Source organism: Panthera leo, chromosome A2, assembly GCF_018350215.1.
Source record: "Panthera leo isolate Ple1 chromosome A2, P.leo_Ple1_pat1.1, whole genome shotgun sequence".
NCBI lineage: Eukaryota > Metazoa > Chordata > Mammalia > Carnivora > Felidae > Panthera > Panthera leo.
The window spans coordinates 159,762,068-159,784,892 of NC_056680.1; the positions used below are offsets into that span (position 1 = coordinate 159,762,068).

General features: G+C 44.7%; 1 protein-coding gene across 1 annotated transcript in view; it reads left to right on the forward strand.

Moving 5' to 3' along the window:
• Positions 1-22,825, forward strand: part of CNTNAP2 (contactin associated protein 2) — a 1,228,588-nt gene that overhangs the window by 992,156 nt on the left and 213,607 nt on the right. The window contains exon 17 of the mRNA XM_042927363.1: positions 6,619-6,837. Within this exon, the coding sequence (XP_042783297.1) occupies positions 6,619-6,837 (219 nt within the window). The remainder of the gene's footprint in view (positions 1-6,618; positions 6,838-22,825) is intronic.

Below are 22,825 nucleotides of genomic sequence, written 5' to 3' on the forward strand. Positions count from 1 at the left end.
GCTTGTGGAACAGAAGATGACATTCCTTGTATATGCCTGTCTCCTAAACTATGGTTTGCCTGGATTTCTTTGATTCAGAGTATCTATATTATAATCATCTGGCCTCCTTGGTAGGAGTGTTTCTATTCATTCATTCATTTATTCACAACTTGTGCTTTCTCTGTGGCAGGCATTGTTCTAGGTGCTGAGGATATATATAACAAAAATGAACAAAACAGAAAATATCTCTGCTTCAGTGAGGCCAGGAGCACATATATTTTGTGCCAGATGGTGATACAATACGTGCTGCATAAGTGGGGAAAAAATCAGGATAAAGGAAAAAAGGCAGCTGAGAGAGGGGTTCGCTATTTAACATAAAAGGTTTAGGGAAGGAATTTCTAATATGATAACATGTGAGCATAAGGGTAAAAGAGAAGCCACAGAGTTATTTGGGTAAAGGGCACAATGAATGCTAAGGCCCTGGGGCAGAAACAGATGTAGTGGAGGAGAAAGCCTCATGTGATGGGGTTAAAGAAGGGCTAAGAGGAGAAGAAGCAGATACAGAGACTACAGGAAGCTCTTTCAAGGAATGTGGCAACTAAAGAGAGCAAAGAAATAAGAAATAAGGTCAAGAGAAAGATTCTGTAGTGGTGGTGGCTGCTGAGAGTGGAGACATGTCAACATGTTCATGTGGAGTGATCCAGCAAAGAACAAATTATTGGTGCCATGGAAGAGAGGGGAGACGTGCTGGACTGGTGTCCTTGAGTAGGTAAGAAGGAGTGGGCAGCCTCCAGGGTAAGATGGAACACTTGGCCTTACATAAGAACACAGGTATTCTCTTTACTTCTTCCTTCTTTCCCTCATCTCTCTGATTCTCACAGTGACTCTATGTTCAGTGTTCCTGCCTCAACTCATGACCCTCTCATGTTATGTAAATTCTTTGGTTTCCTGATGTATACTTAGCCCTGCCTTCATAAAAAGGAAGAAGAAGAAGAAGAAGAAGAAGAAGAAGAAGAAGAAGGAGAAAGAGGAGGAGAAGGAGGAAGAGGAGGAGGAGGAGGAGGAGGAGGAGGAGGAGGAGGAGAAGAAGAAGAAGAAGAAGAAGAAGAAGAAGAAGAAGAAGAAGAAGGAGGAGGAGGAGGAGGAGGAGGAGGAGGAGGAGGAGGAGGAGAAGAAGAAGAAAAAGAAGAAGAAGAAGAAGAAGAAGAAGAAGAAGAAGAAGAAGAAGAAAAAGAAGAAGAAGAAGAAGAAGAAGAAGAAGAAGAAGAAGAAGAAGAAGAAGAAGAAGAAGAAGAAAGAGGAGGAGAAGAAGAAGAGGAAAGAAAAAGGAGAGGAAGAGGAAGAGAAAGAAGGGGGAGGAAGAGGAGAATGAGAAGGAGAAGATTGGAGCATTTGGGTGGCTCATTCGATTAACTCAGGTCATGATCTTGAGGTTCGTGAGATTGAGCCCCACGTTGGGCTCTGCACTTATAGCACAAAGCCTGCTTGAGATTCTGTCTCTCCCTCTCTCTCTCTGCCTCTCCCCTTCCCCCGTGCACTCACACACTCTCTCTCTTTCTAAATAAATACACATTTAAAAGAGGAAGAAGAAGAAAATATATCCAAATATTCTCCACTGTAGAATGAGGCTAAAATATCTGCTCTACCTATTATCAGTTTTGTTATACGGGTCAAATGAGATTTTGTGCAGAATAATCCTCAGTCCCTAAACTTCATTTTAAGATGGAAGAAACAAATCATCATCAAAACCGTAACAGCATTCATGGGTCTTCCCAGCAAACTCACTGTGCGTACCTGTCCCTGTCTTTTCTCTTTACCTGTTCCATATTGAATGACCTAATGTCTCAATGTCACTTCACCTGCTTGGAGAGCTGAGAGCCAAAAAGTCCACTATTCTGGTCTGTTGTTAAATTTGTGACTCAGTGCAGTAAGCCTGGAGGTGATTTGTTTAAGAAAACATGTGTTGAATTACAAGGAGAGTAAAGAATGCCACCTGCTGGACCGTGAGAGGCTGGACCAAGAGCTGTGCATGGTTCTGTCCCATTTATGGTTTTAAGTCACTCAAATGAAGTCAGGAACCAGATTGATTCAAAGGTAATTTCTGATACACCAACATGCCACCTTGTGCCTTTCTCTTTTCATGCAATCTCTTTTCTCCCTGTAAGGATTCAAGATCTAAAATTACCATTAAGACTAGCTATATTTCCCTTCATTAGTTCTCTTTGAATCCCTTGAAAATTAGATCATAGCACGTTGCCATTTGAAGGGACCTTAGAGATGAGTTCAGTGTTTTCAAACACATTTTGGACACAGAAACTCTGGGAAAGCTATAGATGTGATCCTCATTTCAGACACCAGGAAACTGAGGCCCAAAAGGTGAAAAAGGTAAAGCTATGACGAGAAGTCGCATCTATTGACTCCCAAACCATTCCCTGTAACAGTTAACAAGCTTTCAACTGGAATCAAAATGGCTTAAACAATAGTGGATGTCTCGCGTGAAAAGTGTTGAGCGACTCTGGGAATAATTTAGGGGCTGACCAACATCACCAAAGACCCTGGTTTATCCCACTGTTCTCCCTGTTCTCCTCAGCATTTCTGATTTACAAGATGGTTCCAGCAACATTAGGAACCACAACCTCCACCCAGGATTAAGGAGCATAAAAGGGTTGTCTGTCTCTGATGAGCCAGGAAATGTGGCCCAAAAGAGCCTTAAAGAATCTCTTCATATCTTATTAGCCAGGGGGGAATGATATGTCCCATCCTAAGCAGGTTCCTGGCAAGGAGGGTGAAATTGCCGTGTGTAACTTAGACAAATCCAGATACACATTCTGGGTCTGGGGGGAGGGGCATCTATAGCTGAAGCTTAAGATTCTATGCGAGTAGAGAGATTCCAGGACAAAATTAGAAAAGGGGGTTGTGGCTGTTTATTGGAGGAAACTTCTCCATGGGTCTCCCCATTAATGGCTTTGTTGGTACCTTTCTAAGGATGTGTGGCTGGCAAATGGTCTCGGAAGGCAGAAGTTTCCTGACCAGGATAAGCTAATGTCTCTCCTCAGGGCAAAAAAAAAAAAAAAAAAAAAAAAAAAGAGCTAGCTTGCTCACAGCCCCTTTAAAACAATGAGGTTTCTTAAATTCAGGTTCCTCGGCTATGACATGAGCTCTGCATGTACAGCATCCCTGTGGGCTGCTCCACATGCCCCCATGAAACTTGAGGGACAAGAGAGAATGGGGGGGGAGGGGGGCTGAAATGCATACTGCCTGCTGTGCTGTGAGTAATAACATCTTTTGTCTCTGACCCGGGAGTCTTCTGTCTGCTGCCAACACACAGGAAACTATGGGAGACTAAGCTGTTAGTTTATGAATTGGGTGAAATCTCTGACACTTTCCAGTTCTTGCCACTGATAGAAAGACAACCATCAGTTTTTGCTACAGTCGTCTTTCCAGTGAGCTACGCTGGATACATCCCACTCTCAGATACTTATTTCTGGAAGTAAGAGTACTTCCGGCGTGTAAGAAATTTCTTTTTTTGCCGGCAGAAACAGGGCAACACTGCGGTCTCCAGTGGAGACCCACGTTAAATAAGGACAGTGTCATTGGCTCTGGTGTCTTTTATGCCGCCTCCCTTTTATTCGCTCCCTGACTCTCTCTGTAATTATCTCTTTTAAAATGTCAGCTCCTCTCACCCAGAAGAGCAAGAGCAATCAGCCACAAACTGAACTTTAGAAGCTTTTAAAACACACTTGCTGTTTGACTAGGAGATAGATTCGCAAAGGAGTCCCTCAGCCAAGTCAGGGGAGCTGACATTGAATGATTGAGGAAAAGGAGCCCGATCCTTTGCTCTCGCACTGGGCCCACAGCCCCTCGCTCAGGATGCAAGAGAAGGGATGTGGGCTGTACTCAAATTGTGAATATTTCTACATCAGAGCCTGAGTAGAGGCTCCTTAAGGAGGAATCTGCTCCTAGAGGCCGTTGACATTGAGCACCTCTTAGTACACCCAACTGGTGAGAGGACTGGGCTTTGCAGCAGGAGCCTGGAGACCTTTTTCTTTGCTAGAGTGAAGCACTGATGTTAAGGAGACCGTGGTCCAGGGACGCCTGGGTGGCTCAGTCAGTTAAGCGTCCGACTTCGGCTCAGATCATGATCTCAGTTTGTGAGTTCAAGACCCTCGTCGGGCTCCATGCTGATAGCATGCAGCCTGCTTCAGATTCCGTGTTTCCCTCTCTCTGCCTCTCCCCCGCTCATACTCTCTCTCTCTCTCTCTCTCAAAAATAAATAAACAGTAAAAAAAGTTCTTTAATTAAAAAAAAAAAAAGAAGACCATGATCCAGCGGAAGCAGAAACAGGGGATCTAGTGTGACAAGTAGAGAAAAAAGTAGAGACATTTCCTAGTTTGCTGTTGATACTCAGGGTTTCTCCAAATGGTGAGAATTTAAAGACCTGGACAAGAATTCATCGTAGCAGGAGGAGAGGAGGAGAGGCAATTAGAGTAGCATTTACCCTTCTAAGTCAAACCTTAGGGTTAAACTCAATTTATCCCTAAATTCTATTTCCCTGATGGCGGTTGATGCCTTTAAAATGAAACCATCTTTCCTACTTAGCTCAGGAACCCATGCATTCTTGCTTCTCTGACAACTTGCATTTAAAAATGCATCTGCTAGGGGCACCTGGGTGGCTCAGTCGGTTGAGTATCCGACTTTGGGTCAGGTCATGATCTCACGGTTTGTGGGTCTGAGCCCCACATCAGGCTCTGCTGACAGCTCAGAGCCTGGAGCCTGCTTCGGATTCTGTGTCTCCCTCTCTCTCTGCCCCACCCTTTCTCACACTCTGTCTCTCTCTCTCTCAAAAACAAATAAACATTAAAAAAAATAATTAAAAAAATAAAAATGCATCTGCTAAGCCATAGCACTACAAGAACAGAACAGATTGAATCTTAGAACTGAGGCTACTTCCCCACCCGCCCCCGACTATGCCAGAAATACAGGGAAAGATCATTCAGTCCATGAGTCATGTGATTGTCAATGTGCGTTGGTATTTCCGTAGATACCTTCATGAAGGTCACTGGCTTCCACCAAATCACAGTGACCCCTGGAGGCATGAGCTCCTCATATAGAGGAGATACTTTACCAGGTACGTGTAGATTCACCACAGGTGTTAAAATTAAAGTCCTCCTGCTAATAACATAAAGGATCAAAATTCCTTGGTACAATTAGGTTGATTAAATTGAGCTCTGCATCTAATATCCCTGTGGCTTAATAAAGTTAATGCTGCTTTCAGAGGGGCCTGACCCAGAGGCAGGGAACAGTCGAGGTCCTGAGAGAATCTGGACCACTATGGTTTTTAAATTAGAAGTTTGATTGCTTGTGACACCATCTCAAAATGGTACCAGTCCAAAGAAGCTGAATTTTCCATTAGCCCGGGAAAAAATGACAGATATTTAATTAAACTGCTTAGAGATTAGGCAGAAGCCTTAGTGATAAAGGAGCTGAGTCTCTTTATAAGCAAAGTTGGGAAATGCCACGTCTTTGATGTGGAAAAGAACTCACCAAGCCAAAGGAGCTGGGGACCTGTGTGCCGCCTTGGCCTTTCCATTAAGCTTCCCTTCCTGCCAATCGCAAGAAAAAAATATACATTTGAAAAGCATGTTTTATGAAACGTTAGGTGGTCACTGAGGAAATTGAAACCTAAAATGTGAAGTAAGAAACTACGCACAACCGAAGTTGCCAAAGCAAACCACCCTGATCCATTTGTCTCTTATTGAAAGGTGATTTGTTATGGACCTTGAGCAGATCTATGAAAAAAGAAATGACTTGTGGTCAGTGTTGGAGGGTACGTTATGAGAAGGATCCAGCATTCCAGATTGGAAATGACTAGGCATATGGCAAATGGTTCAGGAAAGGAGTTGTTCTGCAAGAATCTTGAGCTACCTTTTGGACAGCCACAGTGACCCAAAAAGGGCGCCGGTCACCTTTATTGCTTCAAGACTCCTGCCTCCCTAGTTTTCGACAGGAATTGTGATGACTACATTAATGAAATGCAGTTGTGTAAGCTCTCCCAAAACAGTAGCTCTCAACTCTAGCTATATATTAATATTTTCCGACATACTTTTAAAAATACCAGTGCCTATGTCACCAACTGAGCCAGAATCCCTGGGGATGGGGCTGGACATCGGTGTTTCATAAAGCTCTCCAGGAGGGAGTCCCTGCCTTGGGAGCTACTGAAGAGTTGCATTGTGTTTAGTAATCCACAGATCGGGGGCTCTGAAACCTGAGAAGCCCGGGTCTAGGTTCTGGCTCCACTACTACCTAAACATAAGACACTCAGCTCATGCTTGATCTTCTCCAGGTCTGGGTTTGCTTATCTGGAAAGAGTCGACCATGGTAACTTCTTGACAAGCTTTTAAAGATGGAGTAAGAAAATAAATGTATTCCTGGTGCCCAATCCAAGTATATTTCCCTCCCCTTGGAGGAAATATGGTTCATTAATAGTGGATTGATGTTTTCTCTCTCCTTCCTCAAATGATTTTGCCACGAGTTTTTGTAGCAAGTGATGACGGGCTTTGTTTTTCCTCTAGAAATCACTGCTATCTGGTATCTGGGAGGAAAATACTCATGTGCCTTTCGTGCTTTCTGCTCCTTCAGCTGCCACAGAAGTATCCTTTTCGTTTGATGTCGGTAACGGGCCAGTGGAGATTGTGGTGAGGTCGCCCTCCCCGCTCAATGATGACCAGTGGCACCGGGTCACCGCGGAGAGGAATGTGAAGCAAGCCAGCTTACAGGTGGATCGGCTGCCACAGCAGGTCCGAAAGGCACCCACCGAAGGTCACACCCGCCTGGAACTCTACAGCCAGCTGTTTGTTGGTGAGTAATAGGAAGGCCTTCATGACTTCCCCCTGTTGGTTTTAATAACCTTCACAATGGAAAAAATAAAGCTGTCTATGGGATGCTTTGATAGAAATCTTCCCAAAAGTAAGAGTCTAGGCTTCTTGTAGACTCTATCAAGACAGAATGGAACAGGAAGATGAATCAGGAGACCTAAATCTGGCTTACTGTCCACTCTCCAGCATTCAAGGTCCTCATCTACAAAATCAGAGGGGTATCTCTGAGGTCTCTGATCTGTGCAATGTTAGGTCTACAGCTTTAGGACTGTCGAAAATTCTTTGATAATTTAGGACGCTTGTAACTATGAGGGCGGAAGGATGGAGGGAGGGAGAAAGAGAAGGAAATGAGCTTCCTAAGTTTAGGTTTGCTCGGAATGATAAGTAGAAATCCATTCCTTTATCTGCGCATCCTGGAGGTTCTAGGCAGAGACAGAAGGGAATTTCCCCATACAAAATATCTTTACATGAGAAAGAGATCAACACTCAGGAATTTAAACAGAGCAAAAGTTGAGCATCCTTTGCAAGAAGTCGATCTAACCTCACAGTGTAGTCTTTGCTTTTGACATATTGCAGCTGAAGCTCATGTTCTTTCAGATCAATACCTGTTTCCACAACTAAATATTAAGTTTTCTTTTCCAGAACACTAACGTTTTAAGAAATTAGCTGTTTTTCCTCTGTTGAATGACAAGAGAGCAAATTTGAAGGACTTCCTGGCTATGTGCCACCTTAGACCACCCCCCCCCCCGAGTTTCTTGGGGTTAATTGATCAAGTCAGTCAACTGTGGCAATCCCAGACCAAGCAAAACCAGACGTGACCTGGTTTCTGTCCATAGGCCTACCACCTGTCACCCTATGCTAGGGCCTCACTGAGGGTCAGCTAATTTTAACAAGGGCCGGAGCCCCACAGTGTCTTTCATAATTGTGCTGAAATGCTTTAAGAACATTGGAAAGTCACAAAAGGAAAGGTAAAATTAGATGTCACCTCCTTTGGTACAAGGTGGGTGGACTACAGACGTGTTAACTTAGTCCGTTAGCTCTGGAAGTAAGACTGATTTGTTAACAAGCCATGTCGTCAGGGGCCATGAAAGAGTCATAGATTTCAAAATAAAATACTCCTTGACCCCAATTAAAAGCTAACCCCTTACAAATCCTGCCCTCATGTTATAGTTCTCAAAATTGCACATTACTTTAAAATTATTTTTTATTAATTAAATACCAGGTCTACTGATTCCTGCTGAATATTATGAGCCAAGTCCACTTTATCCATACGTCTTGCCCAGATTACCTGGGACAAGTTTTGTTGTCCTCAATCCTGTCCATCCCAAGCATGCTGGTTAAATTCTACCTGGTTTTCTTCATAATGGGTGGCCTTCACTGACTGAGTTTCTTCTTTTTCTGACCTTGTCCCAACTTTCCATGGATTATAGTTGTCTCTGAAAAGTTTGGAGACAAAATAAAGTTGTAAATGGAAAGAGATAGAGGGGAACATTTATTATGGTCTTGGAAGGAATTTTGATTTCTTGAAAGAACAGCTTATAAGGAGAGAACAGTAGAGGGCTGAGGTCAGAATTCGACAGAACAGTTTAAGAGACAGCCAGAAACATAGCACCTGGGGAAGAAGGCTGAAGGAAAATGGAGGGAACAAGCAAGGAAAAACCAGGAGAGGGGTGTCACTGGAAGAGACAGTCTCATGCCATTCTCTGGGTTTCTTATTGACAAATAACATCCGGTGCCATGCATAAAACAAGGCTAGAAAAACATGCTTTGACTTTAGTAATGTTAAAACCACTGGTGACCTGGAAAAGAAGCTTCAGAACAGTGGGCCGCCATGATGAGTCAGCAGTTGCTTTTCCCTCGATGGAAACGAGGAGGTCCGCATCCTCGTTTCTAATTTCCTGTCATCCCAGAGGCAGGCATGATGCGCATCTCCCAGACACAAGCTATTTTGCACCAGTATGAGAATTACTGTTCTGCAATAGACGTCCTCCCCAGGGGAGGTGGGGAGAGGAGCTAGTTTCCAGAGAGAACATCAATTCAACAGCTGCGAAATCCTGGAGCCCGTTATCCCTATCCTATTCAGTAGGGATTCAGGAACCCGGAGAGCTATCCTGGGTCCAGTTCTCATTTAGAAACTCTGTCCTGACAGCGTGTCACCACTTTCCCTCTTGAGTCTCCTTTTTCCCTGTCTAATAAAGGAGTTGGATTCATTGGTCTCCAGAATGTCCTCCAGCTTCAACCATTTGTGATTACGTGTTTAGAGATGGGTTAAAGCAGCTTCAGTTGCCAAGAGGTCATCCTTCGCGCTGTGTCATGTGGATAACGTGGGCTTTGAATCCCACCTCTGCCACTTACAGGCTGAGGGACCACTGGCAGGTTACTCAGTATTTCCATGTTAAAAAGAGATACAGGGGCGCCTGGGTGGCTCCATCAGTTAAATACCCAACTCTTAGTTTTCGGCTCAGGTCGTGATCTCACGGTTCGAGCCCCACATTGGGGTCCGTGCTGATGGTGTAAAGCCTGTTTGGGATTCTCTTTCTCTCTTTCTCTCTCTTCCCCTCCCCTGCTCATTCTCTCTTTCTCTCAAAATAAATAAATAAAAACATTTTTTAAATGATAAAGAGGGATACAGTCCCTACGTCTCAGGGTGGACTGAAACAGTCCAGAATAAGCACTCTTTGGAGGGTGCCTGGCATGAAGTCAGACTCATTAAATATGAGTTATTTCGTATCTTTGCTTTTACCTTTACTCCCTTAGCTTTCTATCTCCGTGTATCCGTGTAACGCTCACCCCCTCCTACAGAACCTGCTTCCAACTGGCTCATTGCTTCTTTCCTAAAGTACTGACCTGATGTGTGTTCAGTTTAACTGACATGCCCTGAAGGAAAGTTCCCATGCATACACACCCCCTGACATTCAAAGTCAGGCTGCAGCTACTCTGCTTACCTGCCTCAGTGACCATACAGCAGCACACAGTGACCCAGGAATGTTCTCAGTCGACCAAGAAGACAGAAAGCGTCCATGTGTAAACATCACATGGGCATCAGTGTCACGGCCAAGACACGTGGCCAAGTTGCCCAACAGCTCCTTCCCCATTCTAGAACAGAGGGGCTTGCCTCAACCTAAGGCTAACACAGACCAGAATTCATTCTTGGATTTGCACACAGAGTGGGCTCTAAGGGAAGGCCAGCTTCCTGTCTCCTTTCTCAAAGCAACTGAAGCACAGTGCCCCTCACTCCACATCTAAAATGTAATTAAAAGCTGTCATCGAAAGAGGATTAACACAAGTCTTTAGGCACTAACTCTCATTACTTTAAGAATTATTATCGCGGCTCTGATTCTGCTTTAGTCAAAAAGTAACAAACCAATTTAAACATGAAGAGTGATGTGGGAAGAAAGAAGCATCTGCTGGTATTTGTCCGAAACACGGAGGAAACTTTCTCATGTTGTTGGTCCAGCAGGAACAAGGAGCATATGATGAGCTGCTGGGATGGCCCAGCAAAGACACTTAAACCACATGGTGATCTATAGCCTCAACCCAGACCAGGTGTTCAGACCTACATCCTCCATGGCAGCCAAGGGCCATATTTTTCTTAGGAGGTAGAGAATAGCAGGCATGTTCAAAGTCATTATCTAGGTATGACCAGTACTGGGCTGGGCCGAGCCAGAGCGCGCTTTGGCACAGAGACGTGTTGGGAGCCCTGGTGGCTGAAGCAGTGTTGGAGCTGTGAGGGGGCAGGGTATCTGCTGGGACCTCGGCCTGCAGCCGGTGGCCAGCCCGACACCCCATTAGGGAGCTGGAGAATGTGAGCCATAAGGGAGAGCCAGGCAGGCTATTCAAGGCAGGGTGGCTGGTGTAGGGGTTGATTGCCTTAAGCCAGACACAGGCCAGCTCATGTAACTGTGCTTAGCAGTAGCTTAAGGAGGAGGGCAGAGTTCGGGAGAGCTGGAGGCTGCTTTGGAAGGCTTAGGAAGATTCAAGCTCCTCAGTGGCTCTTTGAGAATCCTAACTAATGACGAGTGTCCAGGCTCAAGTCGTTCGACTCTGACCTCTTCTGAAATCTCTCTGGCTAAAGAAGGCCTTCCCTTCTGTGTAAGACGTGGCCCAGAAGGAGCTGAGAAACCACGTTCATTCCTTCAGGATCTTTTGTGTTCTGCAGGAAGGCTGCCTGGAGACAGGAGCACACCTTCTCTTCCTCCAGCAGCTTGTCAGGAAACTCCTCCTGAGCTGCCCCTTGAGTTCATGGCTGAGTTGTCCTCCTGACAAATGAGGACAGAGTGCTATGACCATTCTCTGAGCCATGCTGGGCCAGCAGCCCCATAAAACGGCCCAACTTCCCCAAACTTGATGATATAGCTTGTTTGGTCAGCTGCTCCTCAACCTGTCTGGATTCCAGAATCCTGAATGGATCATTCCCCTGCCATCTGAAATTCAGTGCCATTGAGAGAGCAAAGAGAAAAATCAACATTTGTTGTCTGAAAGGGAGAAAAATGGAATTCCGGCCATGAAGTGTACCAAAATCTGTGTATGAATAGAATGGCTCTTTTTGGTATCCAAAAAGTTTAGAATCAAAAATAGACAATCCAGGTAGCAGGAATTAAAACCCAGAAAATATGTTGCTTGTTCCCGTTTTCTGCAAGCCTGCCTCACTAACAACAACATAAACGCTGGCCTACATGTCCTGGGCAACAGACACTTCAAGGCCAAGTGCTCCCTGTGCTTTATTTACCTCTTATAAAGTAAACGCTATTACTAATTTCTGCTTTATTTTCACAGTGAAGAAACTAAAGCTAAAGATTAGTTAACAGCCCAACGTCGTGCAGCTGGTAAGAGACAGAGCTGGGGTCTGATCCCTCAGAGTCTGATTCCAGAGATCCAACCCTCAAGGGTTCATCTTGTCAAAGCAAAAATTACACAGTGACATTAAACAGGCAAGGAAGATTTCACTCAAGGATACTGCAGAGGGGAGAAAGGCCACAACTCAGTCTGGGCTCAACTCTGCTGAAACAGTGGAAGAGGGTTGTTTTTCATGTGTTGTGTTTTAATTGTGGTAAAATACACAATGGCGAGTTTTTAAGAGTAGGATAGAAGAGATGCGAGGCCATCTGTGTTTGCTAACAACTTTACCCAAAGGAAAAGTAAACTTTCTCCTCTCTTCCTGGCAGGAGGTAGTTTTACAACTTGGAGTGAGGGGCCACCCTTCCCCAGGAACTAAGAGATATAGGCAGTAGCTCCCTTGATGTTTACATTTCAAAGAGACTAGAAAGACATTCCTGGGTTGTAAAACTGGCAAAAAGACTTTTGAAAAGATTTACATCTCAAAGGGGAAGAGAAAGAATTCACCATTAGGAGCTTTCTTAAGTAAATGTTTTAAGAAGAGGGAAGTCAGGAGACCAGGGTCAGGAAGAAACAGGTCTCAAGGTGAGTCAAACTGAGGGGAACACTGCCGCCATCTTGGTCAGTCTATACCAACGTTTCTCTTGTAGGGTGATAGTGTGGTCCACCAGGTGGTTTCAGAGTGCCAACCCCAGCTACAGGCTGCAGGCTGCAGGCAGAACTTCCTGTGGTGCAAAAGGGAATCCATCCAGAAAAGACTTGGTGCACCCCAGATGGCAGCGGGGCCCCCATGAGGAAACACTGCTGTCAGTCATGGAGTATAGAGTAGAAGACTAGGAGATCAGGCCTGGCCTGAGTTGGCCCTGGCAAGTATTCTGTGCATTACAGAGTCAAAATGGCAAAGACCAAGGCAGGCAGAGAACCATGGGCAGACACAGACACAAAGCATTTGGAAAAAGATGAGAAGCAGAAGCAATCTTGGTGGGGAATGAGCCGCCTTACTTGAGAGTCTCTGGGATATGAAAATAAGCTGTTGTTTCTTTTTTACTTATTTTGGGAAACCCTTTACAAGGGTTGTCAAAGTCAACACAGATCTCTCCAGAACCCACAGAGGTCTAGAAAACATCCATAACTCTTGTCTTCTTTCCATGATCTCCCAGTGTAACCAAACCCAAGTCTATCTGCCCGATGCAAAGCAAAGTCAACCACTAACAACACATCAAGTCGGCAGCAAGGAGTTTGTTCAAGAGGCAGCCAAAGGAGGAGACAAAAGGACAAGCCTCAGATCCACCTCCCCAAAGTGGGAGGGAACACACTTTTGTAATCCTGGGAGTTGAGGTCACACACATATTGATGAAAAGGGCAGAGTAACTTAGGACCATTCATTAGGAGAGACGTGGCATGTGCACTGAGTGATGTGGGCATAGCAGACATCCCGTATTCACCGTGGGGTGGAGACTTAATATCAGAAGAAAGCAAAATTCAGCCGCAGACTCTGTTGCCTGGTGAACTGGGAAAACCCCAGGCCCTGGGGCCTTGACCCAGCCCATCCCAGAGAGGTCGCCAGAGGTTCTTGGTCATGTCGGGAGAGATAATTCAAGGCCAGACACACAACACAGCAGATGAGCAACATAAGCGGGAAAGTTTATTCAAGTGACTGTCACCTCCCAAGATGTGAGAGAGCCCGTGAGCACAAGAGAGAGAGCTGTGTCCCACGGGACTTGGGTTTCTATCTTTTATTGACAGGTGGCAAGTGGGGAGTGGAATATATATTACTTGGGGTGGGGATTTCTTGGAAGCAGAGTTTTGTGCCTCTTCTTTCCTTATTTGGTCATGGGTTTCTAATCATGGCACCTGCCCTCTTTGGCCTGTGTGGTTTGATCTGGCTTCTTGTGGGGTGCCCCCAGGACAGCCCTCTAACTTTCCCCATAGCTGGCCAAGTCTTCCTTATTGCTGGCCTCCAGGCATCCTGTTAGAACCTAATTGCCTACTTGAACAACATCAGAAGGTTATCTCAAGACAAAGAGAAGGAGCTTTGGGCATGCCCTAAGAACCAGTATAACTGGATGGGGTCTTGGGTTCATCATCTCAGGTAAAGAAAGCAAGGCTTTGCTTGTTCCCAGGCTGGAACCATATCAGCTGACCCTGAGTCCAGGCTGCTGCAGAGGCACCTAGTGGGTTTGTTCGTGGGGACTGAAAAGACACGATAGCTTATGAGGAGGAAACATTTCTGTGAAAAACAAGCTTTAAACTTTCTGCTACTTTCAACTCCATTCACCCTGCAGGGCCCGGTTTCACCAGCAGCGGCCCACCCACCATCCTTCGTGAAATACTTTCTTCTCTTGAAAGTATGGCAGTGTACTCACCCACTTTTCCTTCCACTTTTGCTTGCCATGACTTAGTCTCTCCTGTGAGTCTCTTCCTCTCTGTGACCACTAGATATGGAAGGTTCACAGAACCTTCCTCTCTTTTCCATCCATCCATTTCCCCAGGTGATCTTATCCAGTCCAGTGGCATCCAATACTATCTATGGACCAATGACTCTTAAATTGAAATCTCCAGGCTTCACTTCTCCCAGAAACTCTGCATGCACTTATCCAACCGTCTACTTAGCACCTCAGCTTGGATGTCCAATGGGCATCTCAGAGAAAACCTGACAGGCTCTTGATGCCTACCCCAAACCTGTTCTTCCACCAACCTTCCCATCACAGTAAATGACGTCACCACCTACCCATCTTTGCTTAAGCCCAAAATGTCGAGCTGTCCTTGATTCCTCTCCTTCCGTCATCACTGCCTGGCAGGAGTGAGCCTCATGACTCTACCTGTAGACTGTGCCCGGGGTGTGTCCACTGCTCTCCATTACCACAAGTCCTACCCTAGTCAAAGCCACAGTTGTGTCTTGCTTGAACTGATGCAGGGTGTCTCCTGGCTGGTCTCCACAGTTTTGGTATGTGCCACGGACACATCAAGCTTATTTCTGCTCTAGAGCATTTGTACTGCCTGTTTCCTCTGCCTCAGAATACCTCCCCAGACACTGACGAGGCCAGACCCTTCTTGTTCTTTATGTCTCAGCTTCCGTTACCTTCTCAGAGAGGCCTTCTCTGACCACTCAATCAGAAGTAAGCAGTCACATTCTCCTTAGTGTGATATTTTCATTTCTTTTTGTGTCCTTCCCCTAGACAGTAGGCTCCATGACAACAGAGATCTAGAATAATGTCACAATGGTTGCCCAGTGAGTACTGGCTGAATATACAGTAGAATGAATAAGTGAATGGTATCGTGTTTATTACTTCTCTGCATTAATAGTCATATGGCCATCTTTGGAAATACCTTTTTTCACTGGATACCACAGACTGAAATCAAGCATAACAGAAGCCAAAAAACAAACAAACAAACAGGAGACAGAGAGTCTCAGAATTTTATGAAAGATAGCATCTCAATGCAGTCTAGTCCCTAAATACAGTTTTCAGTCTCCCTCTTTCAAGGTGAGGCCTTATCTGTTTGGCAGTAGCCGAGACGCTAGCTAGGACCCTAATGCAAAGAACTTCAGACCTGACCCTTATAACTGGTCCCCTGCTTCTCCCCCAGACACAGATAGGGAGCAGTATGGCTGGAAACCACAGCCAGCAGGAAAATAATGAAATAAAATGATTTACTAGGTAAAATGGTAGTATAAACATCACTAAATGAAATCAGTAAACTATCTGCAAAGCAAAAGGGCAAATAAAATACAGAGGTCGCTTCCATAGAACTGCCTCCTGCCCCTTCACCCCACCACGGGTGAAGCCACCCACAAGTAAGTCACCCTACGTTTTCCTACCCTCGGGCCTTTAGTGGGCAAAGCCTACCAGCTTTAACAATCCCGGCTCTCTCTTTTAGTTAGAGTTTTAACATATTAAGTAAGTTAGGATACACATCATTTTTACCTTGGTTTCTTACACTCCCAACATAATCAGATTGACAGTGTGCTTTTATCCTCTTTTGAGACCCAACAAGGTAGCCTGTGAACCGCCTGTTTCCACAGGGGCTGGACCACTCTTCTAAGGCAGAGGTCACACGCGTGGAAGCGTTTAGAGAGATTCGGGACAAACGAATAGAGGCGATCCTGCTGTTTACCTTCTGCGCAAAATAGCTCATGTGTCGCAAACAAGTGTTTCAGGGGCTCTGTGGTCCTCCTCCCCATTTTCTCATGACAACTGATGGGCACGGTCTGATCCAGAGAAGTCATTTTAAAGAATGTTTTTTAATGTTTATTTATTTATTTTGAAAGAAAGAGAGAGAGAGCAGAGGAGGGGCAGAGAGAGAGGGAGAGAGAATCCCAAGCAGGCTCCACGCTGTTAGTGCAGAGCCTGACGTGGGGCTCGAACTCACAAACCGGGAGATCATGACCTGAGCTGAAACCAAGAGTCGGAAGCTACACCACTGAGGCACCCAGCCCCCCCCCCCCCCCGGCAAAAAAAGTTGTTTTAATGCCAAGACACCAACTTTGCAATCAGCATGGAGAATTTTTTTCAACAGATTCACAATTTCACATATACATTTTTTATTCTTTCTATGAGGATCGAACTAGAGATCGTGACCGTAAATGGCAGCTGTCGCACAGAAAAAGATTGTAATCAAAGAAATTAGTATCATGATGCAACTGTTGAGGAGGGGATGAGAACTCACAGCCCCACCACCCCTCTCGCGATTCCCTGAGGAGGTGAAACAACCCCACTTCACTAGCCCAAGTGAGAGGGAGAAAAAGAGAAAGGAGAGAGAAAGAGAGAGGGAGAGCGAGAGCTGTGAGCACAGTTACCCCGTAGATGGCTTATTCTACCCTCCCCTCTCCCATCAACCCTCCTGTCCGGGGTTCTGCCCAGCAGGAACGCATGCGGCCCACCCTCACCTCCCGGTCCTGTCGTCATATCCTGGCGGTATTCCTCGCTCATTTTAATTTCTCTTTGTCACGCTTCATCTTTCTTCCCAATTCCCAGTTCTGTTCTCTCCCCCTTGCTGGCACCCGCTCGAGTGTATTTTATGTGTGGCCTCCCAGCCCCACGCTCTATATACCTGTTCAAAATATATGTATGTTTTGGAAACTTGATAGTATTGCCTTTTGCGTGTCGTGATTTATATAAATGGTATTGTACTACAAATCTCATCTGTTTCTTGCTTTTTCACGCAGCCTTAGGTTTTTAAGATGTATTTGTATAGCTCTGTGAATACTGTGGTACAGTGTTCCATTATGTGTGCATCCACACTTTATTTATTCTGTCCCCTAAAGATGGATACCTGAATTCCCTGAACTCTTGGCACCTGCAGCCATTCCGTGAATACGTTTATGCACGTCCCCCTGTTGTTCAAGGGTTTCTTCTGTGCATGCATGTATATGTGTGTGTGTGCACGTGTGTGTGTGTGTGTGTGTGTGTGTATGTGTGTGTGTGCGTGTGCGCATGTCCAGGAGAATTACTGCATTGTAGGGGATCTGCATGCTTACTTTACCAAGTATTGCTTGTCTGATCAGTTTCTGAGTGTAAACTTCAAACCTTATTGGTCGAATTATCCATTTCTGTCCATAGTCTATCATTGGTAGCTCTGTATAATTTGAGGCTGTTTTGCTAGCTAAATGAGTCAGTTCGTGATCTTTTTGATTTATGGCGTCTTCATTCACTATGATGTTTTCCATCTCAGTTTTATCTTTGCTCTTAAAACTACTGCAGTGCCCTCCTCGTTGCTATTAATATTTGCCTAGTGCTTTTGTACAGGTGTTTGTATCCTTTTATTGTATCTCAGATATCATAATGCAGAATCTCTTAAAAGTCTAATTTGAGAATCTCTATTCACTTATTGTAACTACTGTTATTTCATAAGGGAAGATTTCTGCCATCTTACCTTGTGTTTTTGATTTACTGTGTTTTGTTTATTTGTTTGCCTGCCCACCCACCCCCATCTACTTTCCATTGATCAAACTGAATATTACTCTACTGATTTGAAAGTTATAGATTCCACTTTCATTCTTCTGGCATCTATTCCTAACTTATTAAGACACATACTTATGCTTTTTTTCCCTGTCATCCACAAAAACAAATCAATATCACTGTTCTGAATAAGACAAAGACCAAGAACACTCTGACCTCCTTCCCCACCTCACTGCCTGCCGTGGTGATATCATTTAGAGTTTTAATTGCAGAATTTTATCAACATACTTATTTTAATTACATTTACTAAGTTTTTCTTATTTCCCATATCTTATCACCTCTTGGATTCAGTTCCCTTCTTACTCAAGAGCAGTTCGAAGAAAGACTGTATACGGGGGTGCCTGGGTGGCTCAGTCGTTTGAGTGTCTGACTTCAGCTCAGGTCATGATCTCACAGTTCGTGAGTTGAAGCCCCGTGTCGGGCTCTGTGCTGACAGCTCAGAGCCTGGAGCCTGCTTCAGATTCTCTGTCTCCCTTTCTCTCTGTCCCTCCCCTGCTCATGCTCTCTCTCTCTCTCTCTCTCAAAAATAAATAAACTTTTTTTTTAAGAAGAAAGAGTGCATAGGTGAATCCTTCCAAGACACATGCTTACAAATATCTTTACTGGTGGCCATATTTAAATCAATACTGTCTTTTATCAACAATGTTGCTCTTGAGAAGTTAGATGTAAGCTACATTCTTATTATTGAACTTCTTTCTCTTTTCTTTTAATGTTTCTTCACTTAATGCAGCACTCTCAGCCTTTTGGGGGCCAGTCTGCTAAAGCCTGTTTTCCTCTTCCCAGAAAGATGTTTTATATGAGTAACATAAAATATACTAAATTACGAAAGAAACCAAGCATAGTGAAATTAAGTTATCAAACATCTAAAACAGCAAATTAGTGATACAATAGTAATATTAGTGCTGTAAATAACAAGACCTAGCATCACATCTAATAACTACCTGAAGTTCAAACTCCTCATGAACATAAATGATACTTCAAAAGATCTATAACTCTAATGTAATAGGAACATGTCTATGATTTTCTATCAGCAGTAGTGATGCAGATACCGCTAATCCTGCTGCAATTTTCCCTACAGTCCTAATTGAAGAACATGCTAAATTTTCATTGAGAGGCTACTGAAAATTTTGAACATGGAAGGTGTTTCCCATCCTATTCTCCAGCCTCCTGACTCCCATACACAAATGCCTGGGCTTTGGGGCTCTGGTTAAGAACCACAGCTATAGGCATAGGTGTGGGGTTTTTTTCTTATCTACTCTGTTTAGTATTAATATATATCTTATATACTTCTGTTATTAGTATATCGTATATACTCTGTTTAGTAGGAGCCTCTTCATTCTGTTCTAGAATATTCTGAGTCATTATTTCTTCAAACAGTTCCTTCCCCCCAGTTTCTCTTTTCTTTTGAGGTTATTGGTACACACATGACAACACTTCTGCCCTCCATAGTCCTTAACTTTTTGTTTATTATTTTAACCACTTTATCCTTTCCTGTTGCCTTTGAGGAGGGTTTATTGACCCCATATTTCAACTGCCTAAAATGTTCTTCTGCTCTATCTAGTCTGCTCTCCAATCCCTCCTTAGAAATCTTTATTTATTATTATATTATGGTTTTCTAATTCTCGACATCTCCAACCAATTCTTCTTCATAATGGTTTGTCTTGGCCCCATGTTTCCAGTATCACGGAGGAATCATTATGCTAATCTCGCTGCTCTTTTATGTCAGCACAGTAATTAAGATGACGATTATGTTGGCTCCTGTGTGCCTGCTGTCTTGCATTTCTGTCCCTCCCGATACAGGAGTCCTTCCCTCATAGCGTGGGCTTTCCTCCAAGGCCTTGTCAACATGTGAGCTCATGTCCGTTCCCTTGAGATTACAAAATGCATCCTCCAGTGTTGTCTGCCTGAGGGGAGAAGTTAACACTCAGGCCCTGGGCTGTGCTCCTCAAGGAAAGATGAGCGTGAGGAGAAGACGTTCATCTCGGGATGTGGAAGGGCTAGTTCCCATCCACGTCAACCCCTTCCCGTTCCCACCTCCAGGTGTCTCTCACGTCCCCACGCACAACTTCAAAAAGCCTCCCTCCCACCCAGGCAGGGACAGCCATCTTCTGCTGTAACTGATTCTTCAACCAGAGGTGTATCTTCACCCACTAGAGCTGTTCTCTCAGTACTACACCTAAAGGTCTGTCTCAAAAATAAGCAGATCAAATAGCCTCTCATGGTTTCCTTGTTTTCTGTGACCTGCCCGTACTATTTAACATTCATACCCAAGGCGTCCTTGCAGTCTTGACCTCAGAACGTGCCACTGTTCTGTCCTCAGCCTCTCTGCTAGCTCCTCTCTTTCCCTCCCCTCCATCCCCACGGCTCCTCTTCTGTTCCTCCACCCTTGTGTCTTGGAAAGCTCATACATCCTGGGAGGGTGGTGATCAGAGCCATTCCGATCCCTCCCAGATCCATAAATCCGGGGACTAGCATCTGCAAAGCCTTGTTTGAAGTCTGCAGTCTGCGAGGGGGACATCAAAGTGACAGGTGGAAGGAGCACTGGGGGTTCTTGACTCTGGATGAAAGAGACCAGATCTGGTTGTTTAAAAAGTAAAGACTTTAGAAGACAGATAATGAAGACAGAGAGAGAGGTGAATCAGCCCAGTTCAAGTTCCCAGCCTCGTGTGTGTGTGTGTGTGTGTGTGTGTGTGTGTGTGTGTGTGTGTGTGTGTCCGAGAGAGAGAATCTAGGATATGTTAAATACATTAAAACCAACAGAAAGAAGAGGCTTATTTTGCTCCAAAGGTAAGCAGTATTCACCAGCAGGACACATAACAGGAACAATAACATACAGATATTTGTAAAAGAAATACCTGGAGTTCTAAGCTGATGTATTTAAATTTGGGTTTGCGTTGAAATCTACTAAAGTGCTGTGAATACTCTAACATTTGGATCTAAGATGTGGTGGTTTATCGCTGTATTCTCTCTCAGCCCCCACTTCTCTAAGGGACTTGGAACTGTATTAATTGATGCCACGAGCTGCCCTCTGAACCAGCACCGTCAGACCGGGTATGGGGGGGGTGGGGGGCGGTGAGCCACCACCCACCAGCTGGGGCTAAAACCCATAGCCGCTGTGGTTTTAAAGTTGAACTTGAGCTTTTGAACCAAGCAAAAATATAATTTCAATAACGGCATCAAAGAAATGGTCTCTCTGTTGACCTTGAGATCGGTGTGGACAGCTCTGTTCCTGGTTCTGAACTGTCAGCACTGCATTCCCTTTTTGGCTTCAGCCATCCTTGTAGCTTCAGGGACAGTATTTTTCCAAGCAGTGAATGACTTATATTAATCATTCTGTCAGCATTTTCCATTTAAGCAGAGCAATGCCTAGAAACATATGTAGAAGAATCTCCTGTGATGCAAGCCCAAAAACCAAGATGGCAGCCATTAGCAAGAGTGCAAGCTTAAGAGCCGGATAGCCTGGCAGTGGATTATGGCCAATGGCCACTTCTTAGCTGTTTAACACTGGGCACATCGAGTCTCTTGGTCTCAGTTTCTTCACCTATAAAGTAAGGATGATAATAATTATCTCTGAGAGTTAGAACATGTAGTTTGGAAGAGTATCTTGTACAGCTAGTATCCGACTAATGTTAGCTTTTGAAACAGGTAATAATTTATTATGCTTGCCCTGCCACTGTGGCCTCCAGAATGAATTCAGACCTCCTACATCCTCCCCATCTCAGAGCAACTCACATTTAGATGCGCATAACTGTTCCGTGCTATCAGAAACCCAGTATTCCCTCGGCCTTTATTTTGAAGTCTCCTTCTAGTTTAAATAGTTTGGATTCACAGATTCTGCATGTCCTTTGCCCTGAGGACATAAGAAAATCCATGCAGTAATAATGAACTTTAGGAAAAAATCTATTCTATTGAATGAAGTTATGAATGAGCACTCACGAACATTATCTGCAAAAGCAATTCTCCAAACCCGCGCTCTCTGTGTAGAAACTTTTTCATACATGCCCTCCGATATCTAGCTGACATAGGCTTCCCTGATCAATACTTGTCGATCATGCAGCTGCACTGAATAATGTGATCCCATCCTTCAACCCTCCCCACTCCTGAGAAATCTTCGCCATTCTGAGGCTCTCATCTTAACCAGTAATGGCGGTTTATTTTACACACCTGTACTGACACTGCAGGCTTTTTTCTTATGGGTTCAAGTGGAGCATCAAGACCTAAGAGACAGTGGTAACATGTAGACTGAGAGATACAGCGGGTACGGCATCTGCAATGAGGGAGGCCAGGCCTGTCCAAGCACATAGTCGTGTTTGCCCGCTCACGAGCACAGGCCAGGAATGGCTGCCCTGGAGTAGGGTGGGGGGGGGGGGGTGGTCACCTGGACCCGGAGAAGTCACACCAGTCTTTTATCCCCTCCCAATCACCGGTGCAAGGCCTTCGTGCCAGCTCACAGTTCCCCAAATGCAAATACGGTCCCGCACAGCAGACAAGAGAGAGAGAACACACCGGCCTAATCCCGGATCTTCCAGGAACACAGTGCAGTTCAAAGGTCTTTCTCTCAGGCAAGCCTGGACCAGCCAAGCTTGATGCCAACCCTTTACTCACTGTACGAGCCTGCTCAGGCTGCCATAACAACATACCCACAGATCAGGGGCTTAAATAACAAACCTGTTCTGGAAGCCGCAAGTCCAAGATCCAGATGCCAGGGTTGGTTTTTCCTGAGGCCTCTCTCCTAGCTTTGTAGACTGTTGCTTCTCGCTGTGTCCTCACAGGGCCATTTTCCTGTGTGCACACAGCCCCGTGTGTCTCTTCCTCTTCTGAGAAAGGACACCAGTCACAGGAGATGAGAGCCTCACCCCTACCGTCGCATTTAACCTTAATTACCTCTGTAAAGGCCCTATCCCCCAAATATAATCACACTGGGGTTGGTCTTCAACGTAGGGATTTGGGGGCAACAGAGTGCTTTCCAAAACACCAAAGGATTCAGGTTTCTGTACGCTCACCTTAGCCCTATTTAATTTATTCCAAGTCTCTACTTCTGTAGAATTTTGTTTATAATAAATAACAGTAATAACGACAGCTACCATTAACTGAGCATTACCACAAAGGAATGTATTATCCTCCGTTATTAATATGACCCTGCAAGGTGCTTATTGTTATGCTAATTTCACACGC